Source organism: Chrysochloris asiatica, unplaced genomic scaffold (assembly GCF_000296735.1).
Source record: "Chrysochloris asiatica unplaced genomic scaffold, ChrAsi1.0 scaffold00132, whole genome shotgun sequence".
Lineage (NCBI taxonomy): Eukaryota > Metazoa > Chordata > Mammalia > Afrosoricida > Chrysochloridae > Chrysochloris > Chrysochloris asiatica.
Window position 1 is genome coordinate 2,520,248 of NW_006408650.1, and position 14,770 is coordinate 2,535,017.

At 52.9% G+C, this 14,770-nt stretch overlaps 1 protein-coding gene across 1 annotated transcript in view; it reads right to left on the reverse strand.

The window, feature by feature from the left end:
- Positions 1 to 1,128: 1,128 nt before the first annotated feature.
- The window catches only part of ENDOV (endonuclease V), a 15,650-nt gene continuing 2,008 nt past the window's right edge, over positions 1,129 to 14,770 (reverse strand). The window contains exons 3-13 of the mRNA XM_006869641.1: positions 8,847 to 8,981; positions 8,631 to 8,670; positions 6,499 to 6,611; positions 5,679 to 5,747; positions 5,233 to 5,361; positions 3,306 to 3,379; positions 3,149 to 3,223; positions 2,649 to 2,832; positions 2,337 to 2,551; positions 1,821 to 1,860; positions 1,129 to 1,239 (exon numbers count right to left, since the gene is read on the reverse strand). Of these exons, the coding sequence (XP_006869703.1) occupies positions 1,129 to 1,239; positions 1,821 to 1,860; positions 2,337 to 2,551; positions 2,649 to 2,832; positions 3,149 to 3,223; positions 3,306 to 3,379; positions 5,233 to 5,361; positions 5,679 to 5,747; positions 6,499 to 6,611; positions 8,631 to 8,670; positions 8,847 to 8,981 (1,185 nt within the window). The remainder of the gene's footprint in view (positions 1,240 to 1,820; positions 1,861 to 2,336; positions 2,552 to 2,648; positions 2,833 to 3,148; positions 3,224 to 3,305; positions 3,380 to 5,232; positions 5,362 to 5,678; positions 5,748 to 6,498; positions 6,612 to 8,630; positions 8,671 to 8,846; positions 8,982 to 14,770) is intronic.

The following is a 14,770-nucleotide window of genomic DNA, read 5'->3' on the forward strand; positions in this document are numbered from 1 at the left end:
GATCTCTATTTGCAGATGACATGATCTTATATGTATGTGGGAAAGCCTAGCGAATCCACACTAAAACTATGAGCGCTAAAAAATGAGTTCATGGCAACATGGCGGATAAAATACCAATATACAAAACCATCTAAAAAGAAAATGAAGAAAACAATTCCATTTACAAGAGCACAAAACAGAATAAACCACTTAGGAACAAACTTAACCAAAGGAGTACTGGACTTGTACACTAAGAACAATGATGGTTGTTGGAAGACATTTTTAAAAATATGTAAATAAATGGAAAGACATCCTGTGTTCATGGAATGGAAAAGTTAATGTTATTAAGATGGGAAGACTCCTCAAATTCATCTACATATTCAAAGCAACTCCCATTAAAATTCCAGTGACCTTTTTTTTTTTTTGACGGACAAGTTGATTGTAAAATTCATATGGGATTGTCTTGTATAGCTTAGACAATCTTAAAAAATTATAAAGTTGGAGGACTCACTTATTTCAAAACGTAAGTAAGCCTAACAGTTGGTACCAGAATAACAGTTACATAGGCCAATGGAATAGAACCGAGAGTCCAGAAATAACCCTACACGCATGTAGTCAACTGAGCTCTGATAAATGTGCCAAGACCACCCCATGGGTAAAGAATAGTTCCTTCAATAAAGAGTGCTGGAACTGGAAACCCACAGGCCAAAGAACCAACAACCCAATGTAAAACCAGACAGAAGATTTAACTAGATCGCCCTCCAAAGATACACAAATGGCCAACAAGCAAATCAAAACTCCAAGCAGACAACCGCTTCCACCCAGTAGGAGGGCTCAGACCGAAGACCCGGAGTAAGCTGTGTGCAGAAACCGGAACCCTGTGAAGTGCTGGCATGAAAATGTGAACTGCTGCAGTCGTGGTGGGGACAGGCTCGATGGTCCCTCAAACAGTTCAACACAGACAATGCCCACTGCCCAGTAGTTCCACTCCTAGGCAAGTTCACACAAAAAGTTGTACACAAATGTTTACTGCAACACGATTCACGATAACCATAAGAGCAGAAACCGCCAAAATGCCTGGCAACAGACGAAGGGGTGAACACGTGGTCTCACTCCTGTGGTGAAATACTAGTCAGTCATGAAGGGGAGCTATGATTCCTGCTGCCGCACGAGGAGCCCTGGAAACACGTTCAGGTGTGAAGGCACACGAGGCCTGAAGTGTCCAGAAAGGGCACTGTCACCGAGGCTGAAGGCACAGGGCTAGGAATCAGGGGGCCAGGGAATAGCTGTTAATGGGCATACAGTTTTTTTGGGGGGTAATGAAATGTTCTGGAATGAGTGGTTAAAATCACACAGCATTGTGAAAAAACCACAAACTGCTTAAGTGTACATTTTGAAATGGTAAAAAGAGAAAACTTTGTTATGTGAATTTTATTTTAATTAAAAACAAGAAAACCCCAGCCCCCTCACAGATTGTCTCAAGCTTACTTCCTGCTCCTCCCTGGGTATGAGGAATAGGGGTCCTCTGCCCCTCTCCCCCAAAAATACAGAATACAGTCCACTTGCAGTTACGTCCTCAGCCAGAGGAGGTCACTTGGAGCCCTGTGGTCACTGATGAGCCACTAAAGCAGAGTCCCCGTGGGGGTCGTGACCACTCCTGCCCGTCCATGAGGAGCGAGCAGGGCCCCTGTTGCTGTGAGCCAGTCTTAGGTGGGATGTACTGTGTGCCTACGGAATCCTGGTGTGACGCTGTGGGATCACGGGCTGGACCGCAAGGTTGGCAGTTCAACTTCACCGACTCGACGGAACTTAACAAGAACTGTGTGCCAGGTGACATGTACCTGACCCCCAGCCTCCCCGTACTCTGGGAAGCTCTCCAGCCTGGGTGGAGGGAAAAGGAAAGGTGCGGCCTGGGGTCCAGGAAGTCCAAGTGCAGCCCTGAGGCTTGTGGGAGTCTGGGGGGAGCGAGAACAGCCTAGTCCTCTGGACCCCCTGCAAGCCGCCAGCTTCTCAGGTGGTGTGAGCTCCCTCTTGCAGACCTGCTCAGCATCCAAAGACCTCACCTAACCCGGACCTCTTGTGAGCGCACACAGCCCACCAGGAATCAAGGTTCTGTAAATCTGAGTCTGAGTTTTGCCCAAGGCCAGCCAATGAAGCCAGGGGGACTGGATTGGCCGCTCTTTATCCCACACCCCCATGGGACGTCTTCCAGCCCACTCCACATCAGGGACCACTGGCTGGCTTTGGGGGAGAAGGCTGGCAGGCACAGAGGAGCCCTAATGGGGGTGTGGGTTCCCCCATCCCCAGGCCAGGCAGCAGGACACCTGGGTACTGGTCCCTCTGTAAGCTGTCAGCACCCCCCAGACAGCGCCCCCTGCCACTGCAGGCTGGTAGTGCCCTGGACAGTGCCCAGCAGCAGCAGCCTGGGGATGGGCAAGTGGCTGGGGACCAGGAAACAGCTGGCCAGCCAGGGTGGAGGTCTGGTCACCCGGCACAGATGTTCCAGGGGCAGCAGCTGTATCACTTCCTGGACTGCACTCTGCCCTGAGGAATCTGTCTGTAGGGCAGCATCCTGGTCACAGGACCACAGGTGCCCAGAGGAGGAGGGGCCGTCTGTGGGGTCAGGCACCCTACCCACAGTCCCCAAGACCAGTGCCCCTAGGCCCTGCCCTGCTCCCGGAGGCCAGCTCAGGAGGCCCCTGGGTCTTCACAGTGTCTGGCTCTGCTTGGCCACCAGCCCATGCCTCACTGTCCCTGGGGCCCTGGGTTGGAGTGTCCAGATGTGCCCCAGGAAGTGGGCCGAGGTACTCGGGGGGCTTGCCCTTGCCCTTAGACCTCCGCACCTTCTGAATCCTGGAACAAAATCAAGAAAAGGGTGGTCTTAAGTTGATGGCTCTAGAGGCCACTGATGGGGCAGGCCCAGAGGTCAGGGGGCTGAGAGTGCTCTGGGGGCAGCACCGTCCTCACTCCAGGAGTGTCAGCAGACCGCCTGCCCTGCCACTGGCCCTGGAGCTGGGCTACACTGCCTCAGCCTCCTCATCTGTAAAACGGGATGGGGTTTCGATCCCACGGCAAGGCTGTTGTCTGGACTCAGTAATCTGTGTGAAACAGTCGCCACGGTGCCCTGTGCATGGAGCTCCTGCCCGTCAGCTGTGGCGCGTGTGCCCACCTCACAAAGGTCCTGGGACAAGTGTCCCATCCACTGAGGAGTGTGAGAGGCACGTCCACAGGGACAGGGCCCGTCCTTCAGGGTAAATGGGCCGAGGGAGACGGGAATGCGGGACTGAGGCTCTCACAGCGGACTCGGCGTCCAGCCCTCGGCTCACCTCTCTTGCCCCACAGTGGGGGGCCCAGGGGGCCCATGGGTCCTGCGGATGTACTCACGGGAGCGGATGTCAGCCTGGGAGAGGGAGTAGGTGCAGTGAGAACAGAGGGAGGGGCTGGGATCCCTCCCCACCCCACGCCACCCCCACCAGCGAGGGTCACAGGCCCACAGTCCAAAGTGGCAGCTTCAGACAGCAAGCGATGGGCTCAGTCCCAGACCCCTTCCCCGATCAGTTTTCTGGGTGACTTGACAAATCTCTTAGATGGGTCTCCTCAGCACCCCCTACCCCCCCGCCATCTAGCAGCAGCCATGAACCCTGTCCCCAAGGAAGCGTCTCCAAAAAATTCTGCCAAGCCACAAGAATGAACCAGTGTGAGCCTCGGGGGTGGGAGTAAGCATGCAGGAGCTAGGCAATAAACAGGACCCCCACAGCACTCCCCAGGACTGGCCACCAGGCCTCCAGAGTCCCCAGTTCCAGCTCAGAAGGGCTTAGCCCAGTTTGGGGTGTGTGATTAAGTGGACAACAGCTAATACCTCCGCTACTTCCGCTCCAGGTGAAAAGGAGGCGGCCATGGGGTATCCTGGGCACCACCCCCGCCACCATGCCTTTCTGCCACCTGGCCTGGTAGTAGGACCAGACTTGGCACCAGGGAGGCCGTACCCCAGGGACATGTGGGCTGAGCAGGAGGGGGACTGGTGGGCACCAACCCCAGGGACATGTGGGCTGAGCAGGAGGGGGACTGGTGGGCACCAGAGATGCAGGCACAGACACACATTCCTCTCTCACCTTCGCCAGGAAGCAGTCACACTGGCAGGCTGGACAGAGTGGGCCCAGGAGGAGAATGGGCCGAGAGAGAACATGGACCACTGGACTGGCCTGGGCGAGGGGTGTGCACCCATACACAAGACTGTGGCTTTTGTGGGGGCCAGGCATGTGGTCAGCACTTCCCTGAAGCAGGTCATGTGGTTTTTGCCCCATTTTAAGTATCTAGGGGCTCAACAGGGCAGCTCCCATCTGCCACGTTGGGCAGAGAGAGGGAAGAGGCATGCTGTGCCCAGCGAGTCTGGCAATGTGGGTGTTTCGGGGACATCCTAGGATCTTTCTCGAGTCATATGGAGGCTGGAGTTGGAGAGGAATGGCCTCCCAGGCTGGGGACACATTACAAGCTGCCATGAGGGAGAGTCAGGTGGTGGGCAGGAACAGAGGAAGGTGGGGGTGGCTGACCAGACCTAGGCCACTCCCTAGCTGGCGATGTTGGCTCTGGGAGGTCTTCCTGAGGGGATACAGGGGGATTTGTGGGTGGCGCCTGCCCCCTGGTGGCCGCTTTGTGCACCAACAGTCAGGCCACAGGGTAGGAGGAACTGTTAGGTCCAACCTGAGCTCCTTGCCTGGTGACCAGGCTGATGCTGACACAAAGAGGCAGGTGTGGCCTCAGAAAAGTGAGTGCAAAGCTAGGAGGCCTGGAGAAAAGGGTGCACAGGTGGGGCCCCGAGTCCAGACAGCATGACAACCCCCAGCCACTACATGAGCACTTCCAGAGGCAAAGCGAAGTCTCTTTACTGCACCAAATCGGGAATTCTGCCCCCACTCCCTGATTCCTCCTGTCCAGGCCCCTCTCCTCCCCGCCTCCCCCAGGAGTACAGTGCCCCTCCTCCTGGTCAGGTCCATGAAAGCGGCCCAGGTGTCTCTCAGGCCTGGCACACTAAACTTGGCCTGTGCACCGGAATATCCCGATGTGTGTACCCGGTTGAGGATGGTGGGGTGTTGGTGGCGGGCATGGAGCTGCCGTCATTGCTGTCTCCAAAGACCAGGCCTAAGCAGGGATCCCATGATCCCCACCCCAGTGGCTGTGCTAACAGGATGGGGAGATCTGAGAGGGGGCTCCAGGGGTGAGGGATTGTCCAGCCACGCCCCCGGACCCTCTCACCTGGCGCACGGGCTCTGGGCTCCGGAACCTGCAGCAGGCTCGTGTCAGGCGCACAGCGGTCTCCAAGCTGACCTTGTGGCCCACGGAGACGTAGAGGGGATTGGTGCTGCGGTCGTTGCTCTTCAGGGCCTGGGTCAAGGGGAGCACGGTTAGGGCTCAGCCATATGGCTACAGGGGCTTGTCAACAGACTTGGTGGCAAGTGAGCATGGAGGGTCCCCGGAGCCGCCTTCCTGGGACCCTGTGTACATGTGTGTACATGTGAGCATGTACATGTGGGTGTGAGCATGTGTGTGCATGTTCACATACATATAAATGCACGTGCACAGGGGGTATGTGTGTGTGTGTATGAAGGTGCCCTCTGTCCCCCTGGGCCCAGTGTCCCCTCATGACCTCTTTGTGGCACTCTGACCTGGGGACCTTATGGGCATGAACCCTGGCCACTCACCATTCCCAGGACGGTCCCCGAATCCCCCACCAGAGGAAACGTGTCTCCTCCAGTCTGCAGGAGTTTTATCTGGAAGGTGAGAAACACAATTTGAATTAACGTCTTTTCTGGGTGGGACGTGGTCAGGGGGAGGCGTCTCTGGGCACCACAAGCTGAGCTGAGCTGGGCCCACCCACCCCTCAGGACACCTCTGGGCTCACTTGCCCTCTCCCATTCCACAGGTGAGGAAACTGGGTCCAGGCAGGGTGCCCACTAGCCTGAGGGTCACCCCCAGCACCGAGCTGCTGCCTCCCTGCCCCTGACTCAGTGTGCAGCCTCAGGGGGTGGGGGGTGCTACTCCAGAGGCTGAGTGAAGTACGTGGGAAACCCCACAGACGCACGTGGGGGCGCCATGACTTGACTCCATCCAACTGGTTTGGTTGGTTTGGATTCAATTCAACGCGTTTACTGAGCAACTGCTTGATATAGATCCTGGAGAGCCCAGATAAGATGGTCCAGGTCCTCAGTTTGTAATTTCTGGAGTGGGAGCGGGGAGGCGAGGACAGGATTGGGGCAGTAGCAAAGCTCGCAGGTGGCCCAAGGAGAGAAAGCATTGGACGTTGGCGCACATGCTCCGGACCGCCTGGAAGCCTGTGCTGACCCCATAATCAGAGGCCTTACCCTGTGTGGGTGACAGGGCTGGACAGGCCAGTGTGCCCTGTCACACATTCAGGACATTTCAGGAGTCTAAGGAGTGGGGGGCCACAGCTTCAAGGCAAGCACTGCCTTATTTCTCCAGCCCAAGGGTTAGGGGTGGAGAAGGCAGGGGGATGTCCCTCACCTTCTCCTTGTGCCGGCCACTCTTCTCTAGCCCGTCCACATGCAGGAGCTTCTTGGCCACCCCAACACAGGGCAGGTCTGTGAGGACACCCAGGTGGCAGGCTATCCCAAAGCCTGCAGGGACAGAAAGGAGGATGGAGGGGTGAGGCTGGGCAGTCCAGGTACACAGGACAGGGGCAAGCCAGAATTCCCGAGTTGTCCGAGGATGCCAGATTGCTGAACCAGGAGGCAACGGAGGCTCTGGCACCCTCGTGCCTCTGGGCCTCTGCCAGGTGCCTGGGTTATATGCAGTACTGTGCTGGGCTGCGCTGAGGAGGGCGGTTCTGAGACTCAGCCTGATGGATCTATGCCCACGTCAACCTGTGTCCGCCCTTTCTCTCTGGACTCAGAAGCTCGGGGATGGGCCTAGGCCCCCGACCTCTGCTGCACACAAATCCCCCAACTCTTGCCTCCCCCAGACCTGCTCAGAGAGTGCCCCTAGGCTTGTAATCTGTGGGCAGCATAGCCCACCCCCTCTCCTTTCTCCAGGGTCATAGTTTAGCCCACTTAGGAGAGTTCAGTCCCCCACTCAGCAGGGATGACTGGCTGGGCCCTCTGTCTGGGTGGAGTCTGACAAGGCCACACATGGGCCAGGGAGCTGATGGAACAACTGGCTACGCCTAGCCGGGAAATGCGACTTGGTGATGTCTTGGAACATTCAGGGCTGTGTGTCTGTTGGGGGAGGGGACAGACGGCCGAGCAGAACCCTGGTGTCCTGACACTAGAGCCAAGCCCAGGACAGAGATGTGGGCCCACCACAGCTGCAACAGAGGCCCAGCAGAGCCACGGGGGTTCGGTGAGGTAGGTGGTCTCTCCCTCCCAGTGGCCCCCTTCCTGGCTGCAGTGCCGTCAATCACTTGATATGGGTCTAGTCATCGGCTTTGCAATTCCAAACGACTAGACTGCTGCTGTTGGGAAATGTCGAGTCAGTGCCAACTCCTAGTGGCCCTGTATAGGGTTTCCTAGGAGCAACTGGTGGGTTTGAACTGCCAACCCCGTGGTTCGCAGTCCAGTGATGATCCTACAGCACCGCACCAGAAGTCCCAATGACTGGGCTGTTGTTATCAAGTGCCGTCAAGTCGGTTCCGACTCATGGTGACCTTGTACAGGGCTTCCGAGGAGTGGCTGGTGAACTTGAATCGCTGACCTTGTGGTTCAAACTGGCCTTACAGTCCAGTGCATTAACCCACAGCACCACGTCAGGGCTCTCAGTGACTGGCTTGCTGTTGTTAAGTGCCGTCGAGTAGGTTCCCACCCATAATGACCCTGTATAGGGTTTCCAAGGAGCAGCTGGTGAGCCTGAACCTCTGCCCTTGCAGTTCAAATGGCTTTGCAGTCTGGTGGATTATCCCACAGTGCCACTATGAAAATGTGAGGTGTCTGTGGCCCACCGAGCGGATTAGATAGCTAATAACGTAAAAAGGACCATGCAAATGGGGTGTATGGGACTCTATCTTGGAGAATGGTCACTTTTGCCAGCCTGCTGGACTTAAAATGAACCATCTCAGAAGCAGAAGCGGGGGCTCTCATGTCTTTTGGACCTGTGTGCTGAACCTTCTGGATCCAGGAGGCGGAGCTGGAACACCAGGGAAGCAGTGTGCTTCCTGACCCCCGAGAAAGGTGCGAGCCTTTAGACAGAAGGCTTCTTGCAGAGTCTGTGCCTCCTCAGCAGAGCTAGGCTTGACCAAGCACGGCAGAGGCGGTGGGCCACATGGTGTGTCTGGCTGGATGGTCTGAAGAGATGTGTCCTATGTCCCTAACCCTGAATGAAGCCCACAACCAGGAGTCGGCTGTGTGAGTTCCGTGTGGCCGATGCAATGCATCATTGAACTCTGTCCACAGAGAAGTGCCGTGCTGTGGGAGGGGTGGCTGCTGTCAGAGTTGGTACAGAAGGCAGAAGGGGGGAGGCCCATCTAACCTCTATCTCCTAGGAAACAGCATGGAGTTGATGCTGAGATTGGTTCTCCTTCCTCCTTGTGGAACCAGAAACCCTTCCACGCCATTTCCACACCGGTCCCACCTCTGCCTCCCCACCCCCCGACCATGGCACCTTCCCCCAATCTCTCGTTCCCGCTCTTTTGGGGGCAGGCTTACCTTGGTGGTGGAGCACCCCATTTCCATCCACAAGAAGAACCTAGAAGAGCCACCGGGAGAGTCTGTCAGTGACACTGTCCCTCCGGCTTGGGCTATCCCGGGAGCAGTGGGCAGGAAGGGGCCCAGGCATCCGTAACTCAGCCACTGCCCCAAACACATGTGCCGTGTCCTGGTCTCCCCCTGCTCCCCGGCTTGTCCAGACGCAGGGGCACCTGCCTGAGGCACCAGACCAGGCTCCTTCTCCCGCAGCCGCTGCACGGCCTCTTCCAGGAAGGACACCTCTCGGAAGGCCAGGAAGCCAGACACGTAGGGGGCCTCCAGGCTGACCATGCGGCACTCCTCGTACACCACCTGTCAGGGCAGGCAGTGCAGGTCACCACGATGCCACTGTGGGGCCCCATCCAGCCGCCTGTTCTCTTCTCGGCTCTGCACCCCCCTCCAACCCCCAGCTCCTTTCTCAGGTTCCCCTTGAGGGACAAGATGAGAGGCAGAAACAATGGAGCTAACCCGCCTGGCTGTTGGTGCAGCTTCACCGAGGTCTCTCATCTACACCAGGGGCTCGCAGCAGGTGCCAGCCTCACTCCAGCCTGCCCCATGCCCTCCTCAGGACTCCGCCTTGTAAGTTAGAGCTGCCCACCCTCCCCACCCCACCCTGCCCTGGCCGGCTCCACCTTTCCCAGAGCATCTGGGCTCAAAGAAGATAGAATGCAAGGAAACACATTCAGAAATCGCATGAGAAGGACAAGCATTAGGACTGGGGGGCAGGGGAGGCTGTAGCACTGACAGTAGTGAGGAATGACACGCTGGCTTGATGAGGACATCACAGACCTTGAAAAGGCAGGCACGAGTGACAACAAAGTTGGAAAAGGAGGAAGGGGAGGGTGCCAGGCTGGCAGCCTTGCGTGTGGTGGATGCCCAATGGAAATCTAAAAGCTTTGTGCAAGCCGGGGGAGGGGCCGAGGTCAGAGGTCGGGTGTTTTCCGAAGCAGCTAATGACATCCAGAGAGCTCTTCTGACCACAAGGGCTTTCTTAAAGCTGCAAGGAGCTTCCCGCATCCCCATGGTGTGGAGGAGGGAGGATCCCAGCACTTGGTTGTCACAGTGAAGTTCAGGAGCTGTCCAGAGTGCTGGGACAGCGGTCCCGAGTTTCCAGCAGTCATTCCGCAGGCTGGCACTGTCCCTACAGGCACACTGCCCAGACCCTGGTTGTCCTGGACTGACATTTTCATTGAAACCCGCATTATCTGTGGGCAATAGCTTTCCAAAGCCCAGCTTCTGCTCCTCACTGAAAGCTGGATCAATATTCAAAATACCTGAGAATCAATGTTTCTTCCATTGGTGTCTCTCAGTGACTCACTAGAAGCATCAAGTTTGCTGATGACCCAAAACGGGGTGGGTCTGAACCATGGACAGACGAGAGAACCAACCCCAGGATAGCCAGCTTTCAGCAGGGAGCTGTGTGGGACTCAGACACAGCTCTGAGGACAACGGTGGCTGCTGCAGCCGGCCTCATACCACACACCTCCAACAAGGACGGGAGGCTGAGGCCCATCCCCCAGGTGCACACATCCCCTAGGTCCACAGCACAGGGGGAGAGGAGTACCATCCACACACGCCAATGCACACAGAGGCAGACAGCAGGTGGGGACTGGACAAAGGGGAGGGCAGCAGCTGATACAAACACGAAGGTTCACTCTGGGAAGAGGAAGGCTTCGCCCTGTGTGGGCCACACTGAGGAGAGCCTGGGACCTGGGGGTGAGCGACAGCAGTCTCGGGGAACAGCTGTTTCTGGGGAACAGGGGATGAGTCCTGGAGTTTGGGAGAAAGAAGCAGAGACCACAAGCTTGTGACCCTTTGCAAACCAGAAGTCACAGATCAGAGACCACGCTGAGCACCAGCACCTCAGAAAGGCACCATCAGTAAATGACATTTCATTGTTCCTCATGACCTAAGAAATGGAAGAGTTCCTCACCCTTCCACAGAGTCATCTGCTACTTACTACTTGGTTAGAAAAAGGAGCTCGGGTAGCATAGTGGTTAAGAGTCAGGCTGCTAACCTCAAGGTGAGCAGTTCAAAACTACCAACTGTTCTGCGGGAGAAAGATGAGGCTTTATCCTCCCGTAAAGATTTACAGCCTCAGAAACCCTATACAGGGTCGCTATGAGTCAGAACTGACTCTACAGCACACCACCACCTGGTTAGAAAAATCCAGTACACTTGAAAACGAACAGTAAAAGGTGATCAAAAGCTACAACAAGGTGTGGCAGTGTGGGATAAAACACTGGACCACAAGATCAGTCTGAAGCACAAGGTCGGTGGTTCAAACTCATCAGCCGCTCCTTGGAAACCCTATACAAGGCGGCGATGAGTTGGAACCGACTTCATGGCACTTAACAACAACAACAACACAAGGACCCAGATGGCAATAAGCAAACTTTGACCCCTGGGAAAAACACTATCCTTCCCTAACCCAATCACGACACAGAGGAGAACTAGAACATTCTCCATATTGGACAAGACTGTCTTAAACCAATGGCTGATGAAGATCACCACCGAGCAGAAACTTAAAACTCAGAAAAGAAGTGGAAGAAAAAGCAGTCTGGTCAATAGGAGAGTGGATGAAAAAGACAAGATCATCTTAGAAATAGAGAATCAATTACAAAGAGACCAATGAGGAAGGTTTAGACAGAAGCATGAGAAGAGTCATTGTGGAGAAATGAAACAGATCAAAGAAAACGCAGAAAGGTTACAACCATGATAGTAGATACAGAAAATACACAAAGAAAATCCAGCGTTCACATAACTGATGTCCCTGAAGACTATTAAACACCATGATCCAAGAAACAACCCCTAAATAAAAAATCTGGCCCCACATATGGCAAGAGCCAACCATGAACCTGGGAAAGTGGCCTGGAATAGTTCACGCAGACACAGCTGACTGGTGGGGTGGGGATGGGGTGGCAAGAGGCAACAGGGTAGACAGATAAGCCCCACAGTAAACGTAATCCTCCAGAACTGTAGAACACAGGCACTGCTTTCCATCGGGGGAAGGGCTGACCCACGGAGGGGTAGGATTTGTTCTATGCGGCTGCCTGCAGTCAGTGAGAAGTGAGCTTGCGCCCCCTGCAGGGAAGAGTGCATGGCTGCAGTTCCAGAAACAGGTTCTGGGCCAGGTGGCTCTCCATCCTGACATTGCTTTAACACACAGAGCATTCACTTCACAACGCCCCAGTCCCCTACCCTTGGAGATTTTGATTCAGTAGTTAGTGATGTTGGTCTTAAATGCTGACAAGTCAGTTCCAACTCAGAGTGACCCTACATAGGTTTCCCTTGAGCAGCTGGTGGGTTTGAATGCTGACCTTGCAGTTAGTGGTCCTGTGCCTATCCTGTTGTCGTTAAGTGCCATCAAGTCGGTTCTGACTAATAGCGACCCAGTCTAGGGTTTCCAAGGAGCGGCTGGTGGGTTTGAACTGCCGACCTTGTGGTTCATATAGACTTTGCAGCCCAGTGCATTATCCTGCAGTGCCACACCAGTGCACACAGCACTGTTTCTTACTTTTCTTAAACAGCTCTATTGAGGTTTCGTTTGTTTAAAATGCACATGCATCATTATGACCAGAGAACATTTTCATCATTCCCTAAATAAAGCTTGTCCCGGCCCTAGACACACACTAATCCACTGCCTCTGTAGATCTGCCTTTTGTTATTGTTGGTTAGGTGCCACCGAGTCAGTTCCAACTCACAGTGACACAATATATAATAGAATGAGACACTGCCTGCTTCTAAGGCTGCCCTCCTCCTTCCCATGCATGCTCAGCTTTCGCATGCATATAAGGTGACTGAAAAACACCTCGGCTGGAGTCAGACACCCCTTAGTCTTCAAAGTGACATCTTTGTCTTGGACATTTTAAACTGGTCTTTTGTTGCAGATCTGCCCAATGTAATTTGTTGTTGGATTTCTTGAGTGTTCCTCCCATGGGTGTTGATTGTAGATCCCAGTAAAACGAAACCTTTGAGTCTTTCAGCCTTTTTCCATTGCTCATGTTTACTGATCTCGTGTTTTTGTTTTCTTTATATGGAGATATAATCCATGCTGAAGGCTTGTGGGCTTTGATCCTCATCAGGAATCGCTTCAATTCCTCAGTGCTTCTAGCAAACATGGCGTGTCAGGAGCCTCTCTCCAGTTCTAACATCATGTTCTTCATATAGTCTTGTTTCTTGGATTATTTACTCAGCGTAAAGACTGAGTAAGTACAGTGAAGGATACACCACACACTTTTTCTGATTTTAATCCATTTTAACCCATTTAGTATCCTCTTGTTCTGTCTGAACCATCTTTCTGGTGTTCTGCTTTCAGCCAAGACCTATCTGATGCAAGTAATAACATCCCTTATTCCATGTCCTCTTCTGAGTCTGGCGTGAATATCTGGCAGCTCCCTAACTTTGTACTGCTACAATCATTTTTTAATTATCTTCAACAAAATTTTACTTGCCTGTGATATTAATAATACTGTTTGAAAATTTCTACATTCTATTGGGTCGCCTTACTTTGGAATCAGAGTACCAATATGGATCTCTTCCAGTCAGTTGGCCAGGCAGCATGTCTTCCCAATTTCTTAGCATAGTCGAGTGAGCACATGTCCAGTGCTGCAATGGTTGTTTAAACATTTCATTGGTATCCCGTCTGTTCTTGGAGCCTTTTCACCAATGGCTTCAGTGCTGCTTGGACTTCTCTAGTTCTTCATCATTTGCTATCTCTTGAAATGGTTGAGCATTGACCAGTTCTTTTTGGTATAGTGACTGAGAATTCCTTTCATCTTCTGATACTGCCAGCAGTATTCAATACTTTGCCTGCACAATCTTTCAATATTGCAAGTTGAGGCTTACTTTTTTTTTTTTTTCCAGCTTGGCAAATGCAGGTGTGTTCTTCCCTTTGATTCTCTAGATCCAGGTCTTTGCACATTTCATTATACTTTTGTCTTCTGGAGCTGCCCTTCACAATTTTCTGTTCAGCTCTTTTACTTCATTTTCCCCCTTGACTTTAACTACTCTACATTCAAGAACAAGTTTCAAAAATCTCTTTTGACATCTACTTTGTTCCCTTCTTTCTTGTCTTTTTAAATGATCTTTTGCTTTTTTCAAGTATGCTGTTCCTTATGTCTTCACACCATTCCTCTGATCTCTGGTCATTAGTGTTCAATATACCTGATCTCTTCTTGAAACAACTTCTAAGTTTAGATGGGATACACTCAAGGTCCTATCTTGGCTCTCATGGTCTTGTTTTCATTTTCTTCAGTCTCAGCTTGAACTTGTATCTGAGCAATGGATGAACTGTTCCAAGATGGCTCGTGGCCTTGCTCTGGCTCATGACATCGAGCTTCTCCAGCGTCTTTTTCCACAGATGTGGTGGGGGTTATATGCTGTGGAGTCGGTTCCAACTCATAGCAACCCTGTGTAGGGTTTCTGAGACTGTAAATCTTTACGAGAGCAGAAAGGCTCCTTTTTCTCCCGCGGAACCATGAATAGTTTCTAACTGCTGACAGTTAAGTGACATTACCGGCCTGACTTGTAACCACTATGCTATGAGAGCTCTTTTCCACATACGTAGTTGATTTGATTCCTTTATGGTCCATGTGTATGTTGTTATTGTTAAGTGCCATCAAATAAGTTCCAACTCATAACAACCCCGTGGCTACTGAGTTTGAAGCACCACCATTACTGTTGAAACCAGTCTTATGGTAGATAGAGTGTTTATCCGCACTGTTCAGGTTGCTGAAAATGGTATTTGCAATGATTAAGTTACTGGTTGTGCAAAATTCTATCATTTTACCACTAAAGCCATATTTTCCAACTACGAATCTTTCCTCTTCATTTCCAACTTCTGAATCCAATCACCAGTTTGGTTGCATTTGCCTGTAGAATCTGCATTTTAAAATACACGTCCAACTGATTTTGATCCATCACACCTGCTGTCAAGAGTACCACTGGGCTAGACTTCATCTAATGGAACACAAAGTGACCTGACCACGAAAACCCCTCTAGCTTGTGGTTGGAGGAGGAGAGACTGGGAAAGACCCACTTCAGTTACTTACAGGAGGTGAAGGAGGAATGGGAAGGCTGAGAAAGGGGGGGGGGGGGGG